Source organism: Chrysemys picta, chromosome 3, assembly GCF_011386835.1.
Source record: "Chrysemys picta bellii isolate R12L10 chromosome 3, ASM1138683v2, whole genome shotgun sequence".
Taxonomy (NCBI): domain Eukaryota; kingdom Metazoa; phylum Chordata; order Testudines; family Emydidae; genus Chrysemys; species Chrysemys picta.
The window spans coordinates 20,413,903-20,433,426 of NC_088793.1; the positions used below are offsets into that span (position 1 = coordinate 20,413,903).

Genomic DNA, 19,524 nt, shown 5'->3' on the forward strand with positions numbered 1-19,524 from the left:
TTCTTTCTTCAATTGATCCCTGGTATCATACTTGATAGATCAATGGATTCACCATCCATTTCCATTTCTATATTAAAAAAAAGAATGTAAAGGGTCTTGTGATACTACTGTGAAGAGAGTTATATAAAAACAGTTGTACTGTGTAATTCTTTCTTCACTAGGCAGTTATATAAGCAGTATATAATGGGTTAACTTTGGTTTTCACTCATTTGGGGATGGATGATATATAACAGTCAACATGTGGCTATGCAATGCACAAACCAACCAATGAAGGCAAATTCTTTATCTAAAATTAGCCCATTGTATAGCCTACATTATAAATATTGTGTCTAGAATATACATGTAGAGTACTGGTACAGAGTGATTCCTAACATTTTCCATTTAGTGCATAAGTGTGTAGTAAATACTCTATACTCTGCAAGGAAATTTTTTGAATGCTTCTGGAAGCAACTGCATGTTTTTTGCAACCAATAAAACAATCAGATATGCCAGAATAAGCAACACCATACAGAAAAAAAAGTTTCTGTACCTTTAATATTTTTGAAAATGTATTTGAACAGGTATTTAATCACTGAAGGGGGGGGGCAAAATAGTTACCTGAAATGTGATACAGAAATTAGAATATTAGAAGCATCTGAACACTGGGATGAGTAATTGCACTGCGGGATTCTGTTATTGTTGGCTAGTGCTATTTCGTGAGTAGATTCTTTCCTGCCCTCCCCCCCCACCCCATTCTTAATTTTTTTATTGCGTTTTTTCATATTTTAACCTAATAAAAGTGCTATGCAGAATTTCACATCACATACCATTACTACAAAAATGTTTCCAGATTTAAAGCTTTTGTGGCTCCTTAGTGAACGGTAGTCAAAATGAAATGATTTTATCTGAAGCAATGCCGTGTGTATGTTGTCTTAATTCTTTATGGGTGTTCCCTATCTGTAAAACGGGGAAAGTGCCTAAGTTTGAGGACTGTTTTGAGAATTAGTTAATGTTTTTCAAATATAAAGAGCTAATAAATAAAATGTTAAATACTCTTGAAATGGGACCAGACTAGCAAAACAAAATGTGACAGGCAGCATTTTAACATTTCTTATTCTGAAAGTATGTTATATTAAGAACTGCTCTGATGATGATACTTTTTGTTTTTGATAATATAACAAAAATAATTGACTTTATAACAATATTCAGTTTTATATGCTGGAAAATAGACTGCTGCATGATTTGATTAGAGCTAGTTATTTTACAGAATGAAGTATGCAGGGTCATTTCCACTAATCATGCGTTTGTAAGTTCTGTGGAAAGTTATTTATCCAATATTTGAAATATTGAATTTCAATATTGTTCTTTCTTTTATTAGCAGAAGTATTATTTTCAAGTATGTCAACTATAATTTTAATTTTGATAAATATTCAAGTAAATCATGGAAGTTCGGGCTGAAAACATCTGTTAGGTTGTCTAGTCCATCCTCCTTCCAGTGAAGGATTGTTCTGAACAGTATATGTTCCAGTATGGTGGGGTGTGTGTGTGTATCTTATGCAGTACACACAGTACAATGAATGCCGTTTTCCTTTAAGAATGTGATTTTAGGTTCAAGACTGCACTGCATACCAAATAAAAATCTCCCACCTACAGAAATCTCCCACCTACTTCCAAATGCAAATTCAGTATGTTCAGTAGCAGCTTGAAGCCCTGCATTGTTTGCTTCCGGAAGTGTGAGCTGAAGAGGACAGACATTCCCTCTGCTCAGCAGGAGCACTAAGCTGTGTTCTGCCCTTGTTGCATTATTAATGGGACAATGTTTTTATATTGCAGATGGCTAAGAGCTAGCAGAGCACATTCAGGACCATGATGGCTCAGTTTCCCACAGCCATGAATGGTAAGTAGCTTGGTCTGGGTTCATTTATGTGGGGTCGGAGAGTGCTTTTTTTGTCTTTATATTTAATATCAATAATATTAGTAATTAACTGATTGCAACATATGCCTCAATGTTTTTGTCAACTTGCTGTAGCATATTTACTGTTGCTCATGACTTTTGATGTATAGTCTATACTCTAGGAATTCAGCACAAGTTTGTACTGTAGTATAATTAAGCGTGCATGTATGCCTGGAGCATCTAGTAATTTTAGTTAATTGAAGGGGTTGTTACATGCCGAAACATGACTGTATTTTGAATACTGAATGACTACAGATGAGGAATAAACTAAGTAACCATTAATCAGAATAGGTATTTGAGTTTGTATAATATGGCATCGGATTTTGATATGTTTTAATTTAGATATGGTAAATATTATTTAAACTAAAATATTTCAATTAATTGATTATTCACAGTCAATACAGAATGTGCTCAAAATGTGCAGATAAATCTTAAATATTTTCCCTCTTGATTTTACGTTGTTGTCGTGCAAAATAATGCAGAAGCTCATGTTTTTTTCAGTTTCCTTTCAAAGACATACTCCAGATAAAACTTTAAAAGATGCTATGCAACTTCTGACTATGTGTTAGTCAGTTGGATCACTCTGTTTCTAAAGGGAATAGCCTGCCTTAAAGAAACACATTGCTAAATCTGCTGAGAAATTGGAAGTTTTTATGCCATTTTACCTGGTGACTTCATTGCTATAATTGAAGCTACCCAAAAATGAAAAAGAATGGTTAGAGGCAAAACATATTCTGTCTGCCAAGTGGGGGAAAATCTGACAGTTGGGTAAAAAATCTGCAATTTGTCTGGTTTGTTGTTTGAGTTGATAGCTACCAGAAACTTTCTTATATTTAATTTAGTTATACAGCCATATTATGGATGTTTTCAATAAAATGTGTAAAACCATTATACTGGTGAATAGCAACCATTATGGTGCTATTCACCAACACACTGTTATACTGTAAATGGCAACTGTAGCAGAATCCAGAAATAATGTTTCAGTATTGCTTTAAAAATTAGTATAATAGTAGAAGTTGGAACAAAATAAATCCATGTATTGCATACCTGAATTCTTAGGCAAAACAAGATGAGTACCACATTGTCTTTTTCACTTCATTGGACAGATGGGACAGAAACTTAGTGGAGTCCTGTTTTATTTTTCCTATTGTTGGGCTTTTTTTGTTTTTGTTTTTTATTTTTAAAGTGCTGATTCTTTGGCAGTATTCCCCACCCCAAATCCCATGGAAACCGTTCTTGTGATTCAGGGCTAGTTTATCTCCAGTCATTGTCCCCTTGCTGTCCCCTATGGTGAATCTCTGCCTAAAGTTAATGCAGTCTTGTGCTTTGTCTTCACACACCACCCCCACCCCTTCAGTCCACTTGGGCACTGGGAGAAGGCTGTAGGGGGCAGAGAAGCAGCACTCAGGCACAGAGCCTCTGGATCTCAAAAAATTGCTGGTTTGGAGAGCTGAACAGCTTCTCAATCTGTACCACAGCAAACTTTGCTCCCTCTCCCCTGCTCTCAAAGGAGGAACAATGCCAAGTAAACTTAAGGAGATTCACCTCAGAGAGTTTGCAGTCTGCTATGTGAAGTCTGTGCCTTTAGTTAAACCACTTCCTTGTGAAACACATCTGAGTGCATGTAGTTATGCATTCATATTGTTTAATCAAAATTAAGTGCAGTTGAAACAAGTTAGGTAGAGAGAGGTTTAAAATCCTACTGAGATTTCATGGTAAACATTGAACAACCTTTTCTGTAGAAACTATTCTGTTTATGTAGTCTGTATTCTTCTTCCCTGTTTTAAAATTACTAATGCTATTTCCATTAAAACAGGATTATCTGCTTCTACCATTTATTCTTCAATTGAAGGTTTCAGAGTAGCAGCCGTGTTAGTCTGTATCCGCAAAAAGAAGAACAGGAGTACTTGTGGCACCTTATCCATATGCATCCGAAGAAGTGGGCTGTAGTCCACGAAAGCTTATGCTCTAATAAATTTGTTAGTCTCTAAGGTGCCACAAGTACTCCTGTTCTTCTTTCTTCAATTGAAGTAATTTGTATTAAGCAGCTCATCCCAGATGAGTGCCAATAAAATCTCGGTTCCACACAAAAATGGCTGCTATATGAAAATAATTCAGAAGTTTAGATTGTTACAAGTAGTCTTGGTAGAAATAGATTAGAGGGAGAGGTGCAGGTGAACTGGTTAAAGGTGCAGGACATATGTAAGGTATTGTGTGTTTTGGAATTTATATCACACAGATCACCACGTAGTGGTGGACTGTCTGTTCTGGGCAAATAGTGAGGTCCATTGGATAAACTCTTGGACTGTGAGTTGGAGACCAGGGTTGTATTCTCAGCTCTGTCATTCACTCCCCTGCGAAACCATAGGCAAGTTACTTATTATTTGTATTGGGGTAGTGCCCACAGACTCCAATCATCCTTCCTGTCTACAGTTTGAAATCTGTAAAATGGGGATAACAATACACACTTCTGCAAAATGCTTTGAGATCTATAGATGAGAAGCAATAGTGTGTGTGTAACTTCTCAGTAAGTAGAAACACCTAAACAGAGCCATACTTAGACTATGTCCCAATATCCAAATAGCTGAGAGTTTGACGTAAGCTCCGGTCTGCGTCACACAACTGAGCCAATAAGAATCCAGCAGCACGTGAGCCAGCAAGCAACAAATGTTCCCTTTTTATGCAAATACCCTTTACTAGTAGTAACAAAAGAAATCCAAATAATTTTCTCTAAGTATTATTATTTGTATTACCATAGCAGAATGTCTCGCTAATTTTCCTGTGTGCGATTGGTGACTCTTCAAGCAAAATTTTACAGCACTCTATGACTTTAATTGGCTTTTATTTTGCTACTTATTTGCATAGGATGGAGGCAAATCTAGTTTTAAAATGACTATTAAAAGAGGAAGGCATTGATGAAGCCCATACGTAGTCTTGAGAAATACAGAATATGAAGCTTGTTCTTCTCAAGTGTTCCCCCAATGAAGAGAGAAAGCTTTATGATGGAAGGCTAAAAGCCAAATCCTGTTGTTTATACTTATCGTCACAATTACAGGGTGAGCTGAACTTTAGTCCCTGTTTAGTGCCTCTCAAGTCTATACCTTTGGGGACATGTTTCTCTACCTTCACTCCTCTCTGGTGAAACTGCGCAGTCCTACCACTCTTAGACTGAATCTCTGAGCGGCAAACCCCCATTTACCATCTGCGTTAACCCAATTGGCTCAGCTGTTTGGCATCTATAAGCCCTTTTCCTCTGGGAGCCTGTGACAGTGGCTGATTAATGTGATTCAAAAGCAGCTTCTTCAAAACGAAGAATTATGTATTCATTCACCCAAAGATACATAGCAGTTAGAGACAAGGGTTAAAACATATTTAACTCCTATTTCTCCTTACCTAACCCTTAATTTTTCTTGGCAAGGTTTGGTAAGTTTCATTCAGCCCAGTTTTCTCAGTCTCTGGCCTGGGAGAAGCAGACTGCTGAGTTGTAGCACATCTTCTGTGATTCTCTCTGTAAGAGAGCCATCTCTACCAACTGCTGCCCATTCAAACCCTTTCTTCCCTAGGGCAGAATCTTTAAGGTTTTAGTAGTATCTCTTTTGATCGGGTATGTCTACGCAGCCCATGTTATAGCGCAGACACGCTTTATTGCCAGGGGAGAGTTCTCCCGGCAATTAAAAAAAACCCAAAACCACCCCGAACGAGTGGTGGTAGCTCCCGGTGATAAAGCACTGTCTATACTGGTGCTTTTCAGCACTAAAACTTAAAGTTTTTAGCACTGAAAGTGGCAGTGTAAACACAGCCATCCTGGGTTTTGATCTAGAAAGAATAAACCTTCCCAGCCTAGCTGCAGCCAGGCAAGGGGTATTCCCCAATTAATAGCTTCCCCATTGTTTCCTCAGGGACACTTGGTATTCTCTTGGCCCGTACCTTATCTCAATGATTCTCAGCCTTTTTTTGACCAGGGAGCCCTAAACTTAAATAGACAAACCTGCAGATCCCCCTTCATTATTTTGTTTCTCATTATTTGTTTCTTTCACGTTATTTTAGTAGTTATCACAAATATTACTATAGAGAAATTATTATTATGTGAACAGATCAACAAAAAACACAGCAAATTAAAATATTGACAGTTTACGTGATACTAATGATAAATTACAGCATTGCTAGGTGATATATGGGAGTATTAGAGGGGTGTACGTTTATTGGCAGAGGGTATTTGGGGGGTGCTGGAGGGGTGTGTGTGTGTGTACTGGGAGGGGTATTAGGAGGGTGCTGGAGGGGGTACCTGCAGCTTCTCACTCGAGGTGGGAGGCAGTGTTGCATTCCCTGTCATGGTGGCAGCGCGGCTGGTGCAGGTTTGGGACACAGCACCAGCCCATCAGTGCCTCCCTGCAGGCCTCTCCCCCTCCCCTGGCCCAGCCAGGCTCTGAGGCCCCACAAGAGGAGCTTGACGTCTCTGCTTACCTGATGGGCCTGGGTGGGCAGGATCCAGCAGCTATGGCTGCAGGGGAGGGACCAGGGGCAACTGGAGAGGATAATGGGGGCTAGGCCAGCCTTGCATGGCAGGACTCGGGGAGGAAGCACCTCCTTCAACCCCTGATTCACTTCAGTGGGTGTTCTGCAAAGCTGGGAAGTGCTGGGACTGCAGCAGCAAGGAAGGAGAACTAGCTCCTTGTAGCGTGGTTGGGGGCCTCAGCCCACAGCCAGCCATCCTACTGCTTCCTTCCTCCCCGCGCTACACAGACACGTGGTGAGTGCAGCCGCTGGGGGAGCCGCTGCCTCCTCACTGCTTGGCGTTCTGGCAAGAGGCATCCTGAGGCCTTGCCCACCCCCACTGCTCTGTGGGGCAGAGTTTGCGGAAGCCCCACTGGATGGGTCTCCTCTAGAGTTGCCAGGCATCTGGTTTTCAATCGGCATACATGGTCAAAAAGGGACCTTGGCGGCTCTGGTCAGCACCGCTGACTGGGCCACTGAAAGTCCAGTCGGCGGCGCAGCAGGGTTAAGCAGGCTCCCTCTCTGCCCCGGCTCTGCATGGCATGTCCCTGCGGTCCTTAGGTGCAGGGGCAGCCAGGGGGGCTCTGCGCACTGCCCGCACTCAGTGCGCCGGCTTCTCAGCTCCCATTGGCTGGGAACTGTGACCAATCGGAGTTGAGGAGGTGGCACCTGCAAGCGTGCAGAGCCCCCTGGCCACCTCTGCGCCTAAGAGCCGGAGAGACATGCCAGCTGCTTCCGGGAGCCACCTGAGGTAAGTGCAGCCTGGGCAGGGCCTCGGGGGAAGGAGGCAGGGCAAGAGTGTCCGGTTTTGTGAGATTGGAAGGTTGGCAACCCTAGTCTCCTCGGAAGGTAGAAAACAGGGAAGGGGGAGGAGGCATGTGATCTTGCGTGGTTCTCCCCCTCTTCCCCCCTGCGTCGCCTTTGGGAGGGACCAATCAGTTCACAGACCCCCTTGATTATGCTAGCGGACCCCTAAGGATCCGTGGACCTGGGATGGAGAACCACTACCTTATCTTATTGTTGTTTCCTTTCCTGTTTGTTTTCCTCCAACAGCCTCCTTTGATTTAACTCCTTACAGTCAGGGAGGATAATATCACAGATAAACTGAGATGCATCTGATATTCATAAAATACACATAACTCATTCATTTTCCACACTTGTCCAACCCCATGACTTGAATTGGATTTTACTAATTGAAAATAGAGTTCAGTCTAATAATGTTAGCCTTACTTGGGTGTCCTGGAGACTATCCGAGGCATGTCAATCTGTTTAGAATTATCTGCTGCATTTGCCCTAAATGAGAATTATTCTCTCTCAGTAGTGGATAATAGCTGTTGCTTTCCAAAGCTGAGAAAAAGATACTTAAGTTTATCTGTAGATCCACCTGATTTTTCTTGTGTGCTTGTGTTCGAAGTCCAGAGACTGAAAGACGTTAGGTTCAACCTGGTATGTGTACCAATATATTGAGGCAAGAGACAAGGAACAGAAAAAGTTAAATTTGATTTCAGAATAGTCTTGGTTTGTAAGCATTGTAGACTAGAATAATAACTACAGCTTTCCAAGGACAAATACTGTTTCTTGGTTCAGAATGGGCTTTCATAAAACAGTGTGGAATGAGTTTTCAAGTTATTTATTACCAAAGTACACCTCTACCCCGCTATAAAGCGACCCGATATAACACTAATTCGGATATAACGCAGTAAAGCAGCGCCCTGGGGGAGTGGGGCTGCGCGCTCTGGCGGATCAAAGCAAGTTCGATAGAACACGGTTTCACCTATAACGCGGTAAGATTTTTTGGCTCCCGAGGACAGCGTTATATCGGGGTAGAGTTGTATGTGAGAAATGGAAGAAAATGAACAAGGTTCTAATGGTAACAGTTTTATAGATGTTCTTGTTGCTACAAGAGAATGGAAAAACAAAACACTAATTCAATAAAAATGTGAACGCAGTTACATAAAAAGCAAAAAAAAAAAAAAAAATTAGTTGGATTATAAACTCTTTGGGGAAAGAGATCATCTCTTTGCTCTGTGTTTATACAGTACCACACTGGGGGCCCTAGCTGCAGGGCGCCACCACAATAGAAATTGTGTTCTGCCCTATAGATAAAAAGTAATAAATTAGTGATAAATAAGAACCAACTTGGATTTGTCAAGAACAAATTGTGTCACGCCATACCAGTTTCCTTCTTTGACAGGGCACTGGCCAGTGTTCCCTCTAATTTTTCCCACACATGTGCAGAATGAATTTTGTTATGTGCACCAATATGGAGGTGATGTGTGACACACATCCATATTGATGCACATAACAAAATTCATGCGGCAGGAGCAGGACCGAGGGATTCGGAGTGTGTGTGTGGGGGGGGGCGGCTCAGGGTTGGGGCCGAGGGTTGGTGTGTGGGGGGTGAGGACTCTGGCTGGGGGTGCGGGCTATGGAGTGGGCCCAGGGATCCAGGGATGGGGGTTTTGGGTGCAGGAGCAGTCTCTGGGCTGGGGCAGGGAGTTGGGGTGCAGGAGGGGTGAGGGCTCTGGTTGGAGGTGTGGATGAGGGGTGTGAGGTGCAGGCTGCCCGGGAGGTGCAGCAGGGAGAGAGGACTCCCCTCAGCTCTCTCTCCTCGCAGCAGCACCTGGCCTGGGGGGGAGAGGCTCCTCTTCCCCAGCCGCAGCAAGTCCGGGGCAGGTCCGTGTTGGGGCTGGAGGAGGGGCGCCTGTCCCCTGGCCGTGGCAAGTCCAGGGCAGGTCCATGCTGGGGCTGGTGGGGAGAGGTGCCGCGGCAGGTCCGTGTTGGGAGGAGGCATCACTCCCCGCCGCAGTCCGGAGCCCCTGCACAGAGCTTAATAGGCGGCTGCGCAGCCTAACGGGAACTTGGGGGGGATGGAGTAGATGTGATATACACCTCTACCCCGACATAACACAAATTTGGATATAACGCAGTAAAGCAGCGCTCTGGGGGGGGCGGGGCTGCGCACTCCGGTGGATCAAAGCAAGTTTGATATAACGCAGTTTCACCTATAACGTGGTAAGATTTTTTGGCTCCTGAGGACAGCATTCTATCAGGGTAGAGGTGTATCTTGATTTCAGTGAGGCTTTTAGTGCAATCCCACATGACATTCCCATAAACAAACTAGGGAAATGTGGTCTAGAATAGATGAAATTACTGTAATCTGGGTACACAATTGGTTAAAAAACTATACTCAGAGTAATTATCAATATTTTGCTGTTAAACTGAGGGGAACGTACCTGGTGGCATCCCTCAGAAGACTGTCCTTTGTCTGGTACTATTCAATACTTTCATTAATGATTTAGATAATGGAGTAGAAAATTTGCAGATGACACCAAGCTGGAAGGGGTTGCCAGCACTTTGGAGGACAGGATTAGGATTCAAAACAACCTTCACAAATTGGAACATTGGTCTGAAATCAACAAGATGAAATTCAGTAAAGACAATTGCAAAGTACTAGACTTAAAAAGGAAAAATCACATGCACAACTGCAAAATGGGGAATAACTAGCTAGGCAGTATACTGTACTGGAGAAAAGGATCAGAGAGTTAGAGTGGATCACAAATTCAATACGAGTCAACTATGTGATGCAGTTGTGAAAAAGGCTAATCTGGTGTGTATTAACAGGGGTGTTGTATGTAAGACATAGGAGGTAATTGTTCCACTCTACTTGGCACTGGTGAGGTCTCAGCTGGAGTACTGTGTCCAGTTTTCGGGGCCACACTATAGGAAAGATGTGGATAAATTGGAGAGAGTCCAGAGGAGAGCAGCAAAAATGATAAAAGGTTTAGAAAAACCTCACCTATGAGGAAAAGTTGAAAAAAAAAAAAAAGGCATATTTAATCTTGAGAAAAGATGAGGGAAGGGGGACTTCATACCAGTCTTCAAATATGTTAAGGGCTGTTATAAACAGGATGGTGATCAATTGTTCTCCATGTCCACTGAAGATAGGATAAGAAGTAATCGGCTTAGTCTGCAGCCAGGGAGATTTAGGTTAAATAGGAGATATTAGCAAAAACTTTCTTACTATAGGGATAGTTAAATATTGGAATAAGTTACCAAGGAAGGTTGTGGAATCCCAGTTATTGGAGGTTTTTAAGAACAGGGATTACACGAGCATCTGTCAAGGATGGTCTAGGCTTACTTGGTCCTGCCTCAATACAGGGGGCTGGACTAGATGGCCTCTCCAGGTGCCTTCCAGTCCTTCATTTCTCTAATTCTGTGGTTCTTTAATTAAATAAGTGCTTGCCATTGGGTGAGTACACCATTATGTAATCAGTTTTAAGAATGGGGAAAAGAAAGGGGGGAGAGTTGCATGTTGAAAATGGCAAAAGGCTAATGAAAAGTGCATATTTCTCAGAATAACAGTAAATGTTCTGTTGCTGTCAAAGAGACAAGGTGAGTGCCAAGGTAGATCAACTTCTGTTGGTGAAAGACAAGCTTTCAAGCTTTACACCGAGCTCTCCTTCAAATCTGGGAAACTAACTCAGACTGTCACAGTTAAATACAAGATGGAACAGAACTGTTGCTATCAAGACATTTAGTTCTTTTGCCCAAGTCAGGAAAGAGAACTACATCTACAACTTCTGCATTCCAGTTATAGGCATGCTTTAATTAGACAGCACTAAATTTGTATTAGAGAATTCTGTGGTAAGAGAGGTTACAAACACAGATGAGGGAAAGTTTGGAACTAATAGGTTTGTCCCTTTAGCTCATGGAGCTGTAGATGGGAAAGACCTAGCTAATCATTCTCTGTGGTATAATAAATTACTCAGATTGTAAGCTCTTTGAGGGACCATCTTTTTGTTCTCTGTTTGTACAGCACCTACCATAAAGGGCTCCTTGGTGCTGTGGTTATATAAATAATAATCTCTGGAGTCAGTACACAGGACAAGGCAGTGCGGTCAGGTAGTTGAAGCAGGGGACTGGAAGTTAGGATCTCATTCATTGGGCATGTCTATACTATAGTCAGAGACTATGTCTACAGTACGTGGCATAGTTATGGTGCCGTACCTATGCTGCTGTAACCCTGTAATGTAGACACAGACTACAGCGACAGAAGGGGTTTTTCTGCACTATAGGAACTCCACTTCCCCGAGCATTCTTCTGTTGCCTTAGCAGTATCTATGCCGGGGGTTAGGTCAACATAACTATTGTATTCGGGGGGGGGGGGGAATTTTTTTCACATCCTTGACCACCATAGCTATGTCAATTTAAGTTTTAAGTGTAGACCATGCCTCAGCCCATTCTCTTACATGTGTTTTTTGCCTAACGAAAGCCCCCTAGTATCCACACACACAATCCTCAAGGCACATGCATATTTGTGCCTTGAACCTATACTTGTTTACTTGGCTTGGGGGAGAGGGAATCCGGTAAAAGCTTGGACTGTGCTTTTGCTCAGACTAGAACCCATCCACTTTGCAGTGGGGATGCAGGCAAGATCATTTGAGTGCTGATAGTCCTCCAATGCCCTTCCCTCAATTCCCTTTGAGAGACAGACAAGTTCTTCTGCAATTGACACAATTGCTTGGGAAAGAATCCTAGCATGTCTCAGCACAAAGAACCATGGGTTATGCCCCCTGACACACGTGGGCGAGTGCGGAAATAGTGAGAACACAGGTAGGACTTTGCTGTGGGAATGCTCATACTAAGGCTAGAATAACGCAAATGTTCAGTCCGGGATGCCAATTGTCCAAGCTAACTGTGGAATGTAGACATACCTGTTGTGTGGCTTCCGACAAGACACTGAGTCTCTCTCTGTACTGAAGTTTCTCCATCTGTAAAATGGGGATAATATTTAGTTAATTAACTTCATTGGGGTATTGTGAGGCTTAATAGTATGCTTTTTGAAGTTAAAAAGCATTCTATAATTACTGATTATCATGACTCACGTGGACCAGGAACTCACCTCCAATTTAGAATTATTATGTCTGGGGAATTAATTAAATTCGTAGCTTGCTGGAGTATACTTTTAATTATAAATAGAGCTGAGTGGCAAAAAACAACATCTTACCATCAACAAAGAAATCACTTTTCTGAAAGTCTGAGAAATATGAAGACTTTTCTCAAATGGAAAGGCAAATGCTGTGACCCTGTTACCACCAGTACAGGCTGCTGTGTAGCTCCTCCTCCTCCAGGGAAGTAGCTGGCTACCAATAAGAGGCATTTTACATTTTCAAGACTCTTTGCTGCTAGGCTCCCAATTTCTTCTGCAGTCATGATTATTCTTTAGGGTGGATTTAATTTAAATCAAATTGATTTAAATCACTAGTCAAGAAGACGTGATTTAATCATGGTTTTCTACATAAAAGTGCATTCTTGTTGGTTGTTATAACCTTAATACATATTCTTCACAACTCAGAGAGAAATGTAGGTTTCATTTTTAGAAGGTACACACTACATTTTTAAACAGTGATTTATTTTGAAAACTTTTCAGATTAGTTTTACACCTATAACAGAAAATGAATGACTGACTGGTTATTTCATTTACCAAAGGTAATTGAAGCAGATATTTATGAAGTCATTGGGAGGTGAACTATCTCCAATTCAACAGGTTAATCATTAATATTTGGAGGATTTTCTTGCCATGCTGTACTAGGAGGAGAACATCACCAGACAGACATTTAAATTGTTTTATTTAACTAAAACCACAACGTTAAGTATTCTGGACTTTTTTCTTCAACTGTAAACATGTAATATTTTAACAAAACAAAACAAGGATATGTCCCCTCGCTTCTCACATTTATCTCCAGACTTCTTCTCCTTGTTCAGATCTATTCCACCCCCATCAATCTTCTGTTCATTGAACTTTTTGAAAATTTGCACTTTTAGAGAGAGGTAAAGGATTGATTTTGCAAAGGGACAATAGAGTTGCGGTCTGTTATTTCTTACCTCTATATATTATTTATTTATGGAGACACAAATCCACAGTTTGAGAACTGCAAGAGACACAAATCCAGTTTGAGAACTGCAAAACTAAGCATCTCTGATGGTATCTTCTAGACTGAGCATTGAGTCCCATTGGGTAGATAGATTAACCTAAATAATCTATACAGAAGCTCCTGGAACCGATAAAATTGGGTCCCTAATCAATAAACTATTGGAATTCATTTACAAAACTTAAACATTACATGAATATATTGTCTCATACTATAGAATTAGAATTTATAATCCATATTCCATGATGAGACATTATAACTCAAAGATATATCTTAATTAAAACTATCTTTAGATAGGTTTTTTCCCTCAAAAAGCATTTTATCAAATCCAATTTAAATAAAAAATATCCAATTTTTTTTATTTAAAAAAAAATCATTGATTTTATCTACCCTGTAAGTCCTCCCTGGTGTTTATGCCTCTGGTGTATTTATAGAGAGCAGTCATATCTCTCCTCAGCCTTCTTTGGGTTAGGCCGGTGGCTCTCAACCTTTCCAGAGTACTCTACCCCTTTCAGGAGTCTGATTTATCTTGCATACCTCCAAATTTCACCTCACTTAAAAACTACTTGCTTACAAAATCAGACATAAAAATATAAAAGTGTCACAGCACACTATTACTGAAAAATTGCTGACTTTCTCATTTTACCATATAATTATAAAATAAATAAATTGGAATATAAATATTGTACTTACATTTCAGTGTATAGACAAGTCACTGTCTGTATGAAATTTTAGTTTGTACTGACTTTGGTAGTGCTTTTTATGTAGCCTGTTGTAAAGCTAGGCAAATATCTAGATGAGTTGATGTACCACCTGGAAGACTTCTGCATACCCCCGGTGGTACACGTACCCCTTGTTGAGAACCACTGGGTTAGGCTAAACAGACCAACTTAATTGTCTCCTCTCTCCACTGAACTTGTGAATAGAGCTCTGCGCAGATAAAAAAAAATGTGTATCCGCATCCAGTCCACGATCCGCAAACGTGGTCCGTGGATATAAAGTGGATATCTGCAGATTTGCAGGACTCTACTTGTGAATGTGTTTGGGTTGGTCTGAACCATTTTGTTGTTGATTCTCAGTCAAGCCCATAGAAAAGAGAGCCCTTTTTCTGTTGCTAGGCAGCCTGCTTCAGAAGATAATTAAAACATATTGGTATAAGGGAAAAGGTTTGGGATGTTGCTTTTACAGTCATTTTCTGTACCTCTAACCACTCTACCATGCAGTTTTTATGGTGCTTTATTGTCAGAGCTTTTAGGAACACAGATCTGTATTGGCCAGGCTAATAAACTGCTGCAAGCACAATACATACTACTTGTGTATGTTTCACACTCCTATATATTTAGAACCTGTAATGATTGCTTCTATAATTTTTGCTGCGGTCAGCAGGAATTGTTGTGGTTTGTACACTCTCTCTCCAGTATCTCACTATCCTTCTATTTGGTTAGCCATTACTCTCTCCATATTAAGCAGCAGAAGTAAAGAATTTAATGTAATAGACCAAGACAGTTGTGTTCCTAACAAGATGATGTTGTCAAAAAGGACCAACTCTCCTTGTTTATACACACAAGCAGAGTATGGTTTCCTGGGACAACAGGTGAATTGCACTGTTAGGATATCGAGTGTAGGTTAACCTGGTGCTTATTGATTTTGGTGTGAGCCCTGGAAACTGGGAGGGCTTTTTGGAAAACAAAAGTGATAGAGATTGTGACCTTGTGCCCCATATTCTTCAGAGATATGCTTATGATATGAATATGGCATAACTAAGAAATGTTTTATGCAAGATGGGTCACATGAGGTATCATTGGAAAGGTTATGATTTACTGAATATGATTATCCTATTTTTAGGCCTGTATCATTTCTGTATCTGAAGTTAGGAATATTGACTCTAACAATTACAGCTGTGTTTTCACCTGGGGAAGGCCCACCAGACAGTATGCAAACAGCCTGAATGGGTCATTAAGTGGAACAATAGGTCTTTGAAGATGCTAATCTCCCTCCTTCCTGAGATGTTTTCTGGGATGCTGCTTTGGCACTGCAGGGTCAGGTGATCATGTCACCTGGTACTGGACACCATCTTGGGCTTCCAGTGTTTTTTCATTGAGGGGGTGGGGGTCAAACTGGAAAACAAAGGATTCCTATCATATGCAAATCCTTTTTAAGGCTGGGAAGTGAGCTAATCTTGGTTCTTCTCCACTGGCTCCCTGCCCAAGAAGGAAGACTGCTGAAAACACCTGAAGAAACAAAGGAACTAAGCTGGGGCGGCCAGGGACTGAGCCCAGGCAAGAAAGGTCTAGCCTGTGAAAGGAATACCCGGAGATTTAAGCTGCAGGCAATGCAGTTACCTTCAAGAAACTCTGCAACCTGCATAAAACAACATTTAGGGTGATAATTTGCTACTATTAACCAGTTAATTTAGTGTATTTTGTTTCGTTTGCTCAGTAATCTGCTTTGATGTGTGTGCTATCCATAATAATCACTTAAAATCTACCTTTTGTAGTTAATAAACTTTGGTTTTAGAATAAACAAAAACGTTTGTGTCATTCATAACTGGGGGGTGGAGGGGGATGCAAAAAGCTGAGCATATCTTTCTCCACATTGAGGGAGGGGGCGGATTTCATGAGCTTATGCTGTATAGATTTTTATGCAGTCAAGACAATATAATTTTGGGTTTGCATCCCAAAGGAGATATGCACTTGAGTGCTGGGCAATCCCCGAGCTGAGTCTTCCCACACACAGCTGATCTCAGTGTCTGTGTATCTTTCTGCAGCTGGGTGTGTCCCTGCATGTGTGTGTGTGTGCGCACGCACACTGGAGAAGGCTTGAGGGCCTGGCACAGCAGGACAGGGTGTGGGAGACCAGGCTGGTGGAACAGGCGGGCTCAGTGGGACCCCAGTATATCAGGTGGCACCCTAGGGGGGGGCGGGGGGTTCTGTCACAGAGGTTTAAAGAGTCCAAAGAATTAAATACATTCCCAATTTTGAAATTGGAGCAGTACTTACAAAATTTCAAAGCACTGGAAGTATTGTATAGACTTTCAAAGCAACTTGCTGAGTGTTCTACTAAAGGAATTATTTTTTCAAACTTGTTTTTCAGTGGGCAGGAGGAATTATTTGAGGGACAATTGAATAGTTTTATGGAAACCTTGATAGTGAATTATGAGCTAATTTTTAGGATTTTTTTTCATTACCTTTGGTGATGCTTTTGGTTTTTTCCTTGAGAATTTTGGCCAGGTTTCAGTTTGGTTGAATGAAAACTGAGATTGAATGAAAAGTTTCCCCCAAATAAAAGATTACCCCACAGTTGGCCATGTTTTTAAAAATAAATTTTAATTTTAATATCTGCGTCCTGCTCAGTAACTTCTAACCATTGCTTATCCCTCCCATATGCATATCCCGTTCCTTTTAGGGTGGAATAAGGAGGGTGGATTTTCACAGCACCTAGTTTTCATCTGTATAACACAACACAAAGAACAGGTGTTAGAATTATGACAAATGTATAGAGAACCAAAGGGGTAATTGTCAGTTTGGGATGGCGTTTTATATGTAATTTTTTTTTCCCAAGGTTAAGTGAAATTATATGCTATCAAGTTTAAAAGGTGATACACAATTTCACCACTTTGTAGAACAAAAGTGGTTTTTGTTTTAAAGCAACAATTTTGATTTTACAGTGTTGGGAAGAAGTAGCAAAAGTCCTGCAGTTGGCAGCTGCAATGCATTAGCCTTCTGAGAGCCTTTAAACAACATTATTTATTTACCATTGAATCAAGGAAATATTTGGTTCACACAAAGTAGCATGAGCAACATACTTCCTGCATAAGCTGTGAACAATCAGCAGTGGAAGGAAGCTGCTGTGTACCAGCTTTCAAAAAAACAGCATAGCTTGTTTCAAAGCAGGGCATAAGACAAGCCAGATGGTGAACTGATTCAGCTAAAACTTATACATCTGGGAAGAAAGTTTGTGTTTCAGAAGTATTCTTGCCAAAGAGAGCAGGGTGTGTCATTGAAGTTCTTGATCTAATTTTGTCCCTTAAAAACAAAGGTTTAATTTCCCCATTGACAGACTTTATTTTTAAATAATATTTTCAATGCATTATTTTTTTTAGGAGGCCCGAACATGTGGGCTGTCACCTCTGAAGAGCGAGCAAAGCATGACAAGCAGTTTGAGAGCCTTAAACCGATAGGAGGATATATTACAGGTTAGTTTGTGGTATACATTAACTTCTGTGTACATTAAAGTACCTGTGTAAAACAGTTTGAAAACCTTCATCCTTGTTCAGCTGTTTGTTTGCTGTGTGACTGATAACCATGCTGTGTGACCATAAAGCACACGTTTTTATTATAAACTCTTTCAGTCACAGGTTTATAAACTTAGTTTCATCTGAAATCTGGCATAGAATATCTCTGCAAAAGGGGATATCCTTCTTATTAACCTCTGCACTAATGCAGCCAACCACCTTTTGATGTCGTCCCTTCCAGTTCCATAAGCTAAGTAGAGTCAGGCCAGGTCAGTGCTTGGATGGAAGGCTGCCAAGGAAATTTTTTTGAAGTTGCTGCAGCAGATGACATTGGTGATTGAGGAAGTAGCAGTCTTCCCTCTGAATTGTGTTGAGGGACACTGTTGCTGGAATTCTAATGCTTTCGTATGAGATGTAAAATTAAGGTCCTGACAACTTGTGTTCATTAAAGAGCCTATGGAATTTATCACAAGTAACTGAGTATTAACCTCTGTGCCTTCCCCAATTCCAACTTGGGTAATTGCATTCTGCTTACCTATGCTCTTCTGGGATTTTCAGTTGCATTGAACATTTTCTTCTGCTAAAATGCTGGGTAGGGTTACTGTTCATTGTTAAAAATCTTCTGTGTTCCATCCCAGAGAAGGCTGGTATTCAGTGGTGAAGTATCGCTTACGCAGGGGTCGGCAACCTACGGCACGTATGCCAAACAAGGCACGCAAGCCGATTTTGAGCGGCTGCCTGCCACGGTCCCGGCCCCCATCCCGACTCAGCCCCCCCCCTCCCCCCCCCCCCCGCTGTCCTCTGCGGGGGCAGGAGGCGGAAGCTTGGTTCTGCGGCAGCCAAGCTTCCCCCCTCCCCCGCTTCTTCCCCCCCAGCGTGGTGCTTTTCTGCCGTCCTCTTCTCCTTCCCTGGGCCGATCAGTTGATGGCCCTTGCGAGGGAGAGGGGGAGGAGTGGCAGTGTGCTCGCTGCCCCGTAGAGGAGGCAGAGAAGAGGTAGGGACGGGGCCTTGGAGAAGGGGTGGAACAGGGCATATCCCTTCCAGCCCCCTGCCTTGAGCCGCTCAGAGCAGGGGGCTGGGAGCACCCCCACAAGCCGAGCACCTCAGCCCTCTGCCCTGATCCCTGAACCCCCCCACACACCCAGCCTTCTGCCCTGCACACCCCACACCCCTCAGCCCTGACCCCAGAACCCTCCCACACCCTGACTGCCCTCTGCCCTGACCCCTGAACCCCCCTCATACACCCAGCCTTCTGCCCTGCACTCCCCCAGCCCTCTGCCGGGACCCTTGAACCTCCCCCACCCCCACTGCCTTCTGCCCTGACCTCTGAACCCCCCCCCCCACACACACACAGCCTTCTGCCCTGCACTCCCCCACACTCCCAGCCCTCTGCCCTGACCCCTGAACTCCTCCCCCCTCTCCCCCCAGGTCTTGGGTCCCGGCTGCTGGCCCCTTGCCAGCTGGTGTCCTGGCTGCCGGCCTTGTTGAACAGAACCCCAGGCTGGCAGCGTAAGATCAGCGTTTTAATTTAATTTTAAATGAAGCTTCTTAAACATTTTGAAAACCTTGTTTACTTTACATACAACAATAGTTTAGTTATATATTATAGACTTTTATAGAGAGAGACCTTCTAAAAAACGTTAAAATGTATTACTGGCACGTGAAACCTTAAATTAAAGTGAATAAATGAAGATTCGGCACACCACTTCTGAAAGGTTGCCTACCCCTGGTTTACGTATTTGTAACGTACTTTGAGATAAAAGGTGCATTGTGAATGCAAAATTATTTTTTCCTGCATAAACATGAATGCTAAACCTTGAAAACTGACTAATGTGCATACACAAAATTTTTTGTTTTACTGTGCATGTATTTAACAGTGTGATCCATACGGAGTGTGAAACTTGGTGTGGATTTGCATAACAAACCAT

At 42.0% G+C, this 19,524-nt stretch overlaps 1 protein-coding gene across 28 annotated transcripts in view; it reads left to right on the forward strand.

Annotated features, from left to right (window-relative positions):
• ITSN2 (intersectin 2) overlaps positions 1 to 19,524 on the forward strand; it is a 127,672-nt gene that overhangs the window by 13,194 nt on the left and 94,954 nt on the right. For all 28 annotated transcript variants that reach the window (XR_010599374.1, XR_010599373.1, XM_065587571.1 and 25 more), the window contains 2 exons: positions 1,813 to 1,876; positions 17,465 to 17,557. Coding sequence is in view for 18 of the 28 variants with exons in the window: in XM_065587571.1 (XP_065443643.1) it covers positions 1,846 to 1,876; positions 17,465 to 17,557 (124 nt within the window). In the remaining 10 variants the exon portion in view is untranslated. The remainder of the gene's footprint in view (positions 1 to 1,812; positions 1,877 to 17,464; positions 17,558 to 19,524) is intronic.